The sequence below is a fragment of the Salvelinus alpinus genome, chromosome 3, assembly GCF_045679555.1.
Source record: "Salvelinus alpinus chromosome 3, SLU_Salpinus.1, whole genome shotgun sequence".
Classification (NCBI taxonomy): Eukaryota; Metazoa; Chordata; class Actinopteri; order Salmoniformes; family Salmonidae; genus Salvelinus; species Salvelinus alpinus.
In genome coordinates, this window is record NC_092088.1 from 86,789,845 (window position 1) to 86,793,062 (window position 3,218).

Genomic DNA, 3,218 nt, shown 5'->3' on the forward strand with positions numbered 1-3,218 from the left:
TAGAATATTAGGGCCACAGAGGGGAAAAAAACACAAGTCATAATATTGTAACCAGTTGTTTTAAAGGAGGACAGTTGTTAAAATGACAGATGTGGGGCATTTCGTGAAATTGTACTTCAGTATGGTTTCATAAACAAAGACATGCTGATGTGCCAGAATATTAAGTATCACATTGTCATAAGTATCAAAACTGTAAAAACAATATGTAGCTTTTCTGCAGAAAGAACCAGCCTCATAAATTTATGACTTTATCCTTTTTCTTCAGTGTGGCCCTAGTACTCTGTCATATAAACAAATACACATTCCATATGAATATAAAAACACAATGTGTAACATTATGTTCCTTTATTGAATAAGGACAAAACAAAGCAGGTAAACCATCAGCTCCTTTCGAAACTGAAGTCACAGTGACTCTACAAGATGGAAAGCACAGAATCCAAGCATATTATACAAAATGATACATACACATTCAAAGGTCTGTATATAACACACCCTGCATGTCTGCACACTAAAATAAATGCAGGACAAATCCATACACATCAACTGAACAGACAAATGAATGGATGCAGTAGCCTCCCTGCAGCCTTGTATTACACACAGTATACCGCACAAACATCATAAGAGGCCAAATTCGTCAAAAAACGAACCCAAAAAAACCCAAATTCCTCTGCCACCGCAGGACATATTTAACCAAAATTGAAAGCACACATACTAACTAAAATAATTCAACACATATTGGTCCCTCAGCAGCCGACCACTGTCGTCATCAGGGAAGATTGCCGGATTGTCCCAGTCCATGGCTGGTGGCACTCTGGGGGCCCTCTCCTTCCTCAGGCAGGCCACATTGTGGAGGACAGCACAAGCCACAGTAATATCACATGCCCTAACAAGGCTGACCCTTAATTTGTGAAGGCAGTGAAAGCGTGCCTTCAGGAGGCCAAAGGTCATTTCAACTCTGGTCCTGGCATGGGCATGGTTGTAGGCCTGCTGTGCTTCCTGGGGGTCTGTGAAAGGTGTCAGGAGAAAAGGCTGGCAGCCATACCCCCTGTCTCCCAGCAACACACCAGAGAATTCACCTGTCAACACAAAATCTCATCATTACTACCTCATAAACACAGTGATATTCTTGACACAGCCATGATGGTTATAAATAGGGGTTGTGTGGCTTACCTTGTGATAGGCACTGATAGATTTCAGAGGCCCGAAAGATTCTGGAGTCATGGACTGAGCCAGGCCATTTTGCCACAACATTGCTGATCACACAGTCAGCATTGCAGACCATCTGAAATCATAAGATGAGGAATATTACACCAATCAATGCACATCACTGGCAATGCAGAGTGTTCGTCAATGGACAATATCAAAAAGTTATGTTCACCTGAACATTAATGCTGTGAAAGGATTTCCTATTCACAAAATCGGCCTCATGGGCACCTGAGGGGGCTTTTATCCTTATGTGTGTGCAGTCCACTGCACCAATGACATTGGGGAAACCTGTCACACAAAGTAATGAGTATCCTACTATGTGTTAACAGTTGTCCTGTAATTTGTAGATCCTCTTACCTGCAATCCTATAGAACTCCTCTTTGATGTCACAGAGTCTTCTGTGGCCAGGGAAGGAGATGAAGACATCTGCTAATGCCTTGATAGCCAGACACACACTCCTTATTGTGCGGCAAATTGTGGCCTTGTTCAGCTGTTCTGCATCCCCCACTGAGTACAGGAAGGCTCCACTAGCAAAAAAGCGCAAGGCCACACAAACCATTTGCTCCACACTCAGTGCATGGCTCCGTGCAGTGCGGTGCTTAATCCTGGGACCCAGTAGTCTGCATAGATACCTGATGCCATCTGCAGAAAACCTGTATCTTTCATATAGATGGTCATCAGGGAAGGCCAGTGGGTCCAACCGGTCCCTGAAGACCCTTTCTCGCCTGAAGGCTCTCCTCAGCACAAGTGCTTCTTCATCCACCACATCTCGCACGAATGGGCATGCCATTGTCAGAGCAGAAAGGAACACACAATTTTGGGCCTTCATATAGGCTAGTGGCCACACCTGGTGCTGGGGGGGTGGGCAAAAGAGGGCGATGCCTTATAACGATGACTTGGTTGTACTGATTGCTGGGAAAATAAAAAAAACCTTAGAAAGATGCCACCGTCCTGTGTGCTCACAATAAGAGCTCATATGTCATGGCTCACTTGACTTTACGAGAATATACCTAATTTTTATTTTGAGCTGTGTCATCTTCTTGGAGCTGGGGGAGGAAAGAAAAATAATGATTAATACATTTGTGTTACAGTTAGCATACAGTGTACATTGAAGGCATATCTCACCTCCCTCTCAAGTTTTTTTATTTCAAGGTCCAGTTTCCTAATTGTCCTCTTTTTTATTTCGGACTCCAGTGCAAGATTTTCCATCTTTTTCTTCTTGTACTGAATGTCTATGTCTGCCAGTTCTATTTGGCGCCGGAGGTGGTTGCCATACAACTTTCTGATAGCTTGTGAGCTCTGTGAACACAATACAATTAGCGCAGCTGGAATTTGGCAGGATGTGGTGTCCTTTTATTAATACGCACTATGTTGCCAGGCTGGTTTTCCCACTGTATAGCATCTGGGTCCTGTAAAAGAAATTTGATTTTTTGATTTTGATGAGGACTCCTCACCATTGTAGAGTAAATAGTACTTTCACAGTCTTAACATGATACCTCATGCCTTCTGGAATCCAGAGAGATGGTCTCCTCCTCATCATCGTCTCCATCATGTGCTGTTGCTGCTGCACTGGGGCCTTCACCCTATCACATTTAATCGGATTCATATTGAAGCTAGTAGACAAGACATGCCAGGCCTACAGTATGCCTTTGATGGAGTACTCACTGGATCAGCATCGTCTGGTGCTTGTGCTGGTGGCTCTAACAGGAACACAGTGCAGCCAGACACTGCAAGGCAATAGGTAAACCAAAGTCAGACAGTCCAAATTGATTCAATATGAATGTGGTTGTATCCCATGTAGAGATGGAAGGACATACCTTGAATGAAGCGGGTGGCATCTTGGGAGGAACCTATGCTCGTCTCTTTCCCCCCAGGGATCCCCTCTAAGACGGGCCTGCCTTTATTTAGCTCCAAGGCCATGTCCTCTGCTGGGGTAAGGTCAGCCTTTGGTGACTTGTCTGTGGGTATTCTTTTTCACTGCTAAAACAGTACAGACAATGTGTGAGCAGGCA

General features: G+C 44.1%; 1 protein-coding gene across 3 annotated transcripts; it reads right to left on the reverse strand.

Annotated features, from left to right (window-relative positions):
- Nucleotides 1–309: 309 nt before the first annotated feature.
- LOC139571482 (putative nuclease HARBI1) lies at nucleotides 310–2,934 on the reverse strand. 3 transcript variants are annotated; one of them, XM_071394407.1, is made up of 8 exons: nucleotides 2,872–2,934; nucleotides 2,703–2,789; nucleotides 2,574–2,615; nucleotides 2,332–2,505; nucleotides 2,217–2,252; nucleotides 1,564–2,118; nucleotides 1,171–1,282; nucleotides 310–1,076 (listed from the first exon to the last, which is right to left on the reverse strand). In XM_071394407.1, exons 6-8 carry the CDS (start codon nucleotides 1,630–1,632, stop codon nucleotides 712–714), a joined length of 546 nt encoding a protein of 181 aa, XP_071250508.1. In that variant the 5' UTR covers nucleotides 1,633–2,118; nucleotides 2,217–2,252; nucleotides 2,332–2,505; nucleotides 2,574–2,615; nucleotides 2,703–2,789; nucleotides 2,872–2,934; the 3' UTR covers nucleotides 310–711. The 3 variants fall into 3 exon arrangements, with proteins under 3 accessions (XP_071250508.1, XP_071250509.1, XP_071250507.1); XM_071394408.1 differs by lacking the exon at nucleotides 2,574–2,615; XM_071394406.1 differs by having other exon boundaries at nucleotides 2,332–2,615.
- Nucleotides 2,935–3,218: the final 284 nt, after the last annotated feature.

Excerpts from the sequence above, each read along its gene's own strand:
- LOC139571482 (XM_071394408.1), bottom strand. The coding sequence starts at position 1,632 with ATGTCTTCATCTCCTTCCCTGGCCACAGAAGACTCTGTGACATCAAAG. Across the intron at positions 1,283-1,563 it reads GGAGTTCTATAGGATTGCAG|ATGGTCTGCAATGCTGACTG; the intron begins GTAAGAGGATCT and ends TTATGATTTCAG. Across the intron at positions 1,077-1,170 it reads CTATCAGTGCCTATCACAAG|GTGAATTCTCTGGTGTGTTG; the intron begins GTAAGCCACACA and ends TTGTGTTGACAG.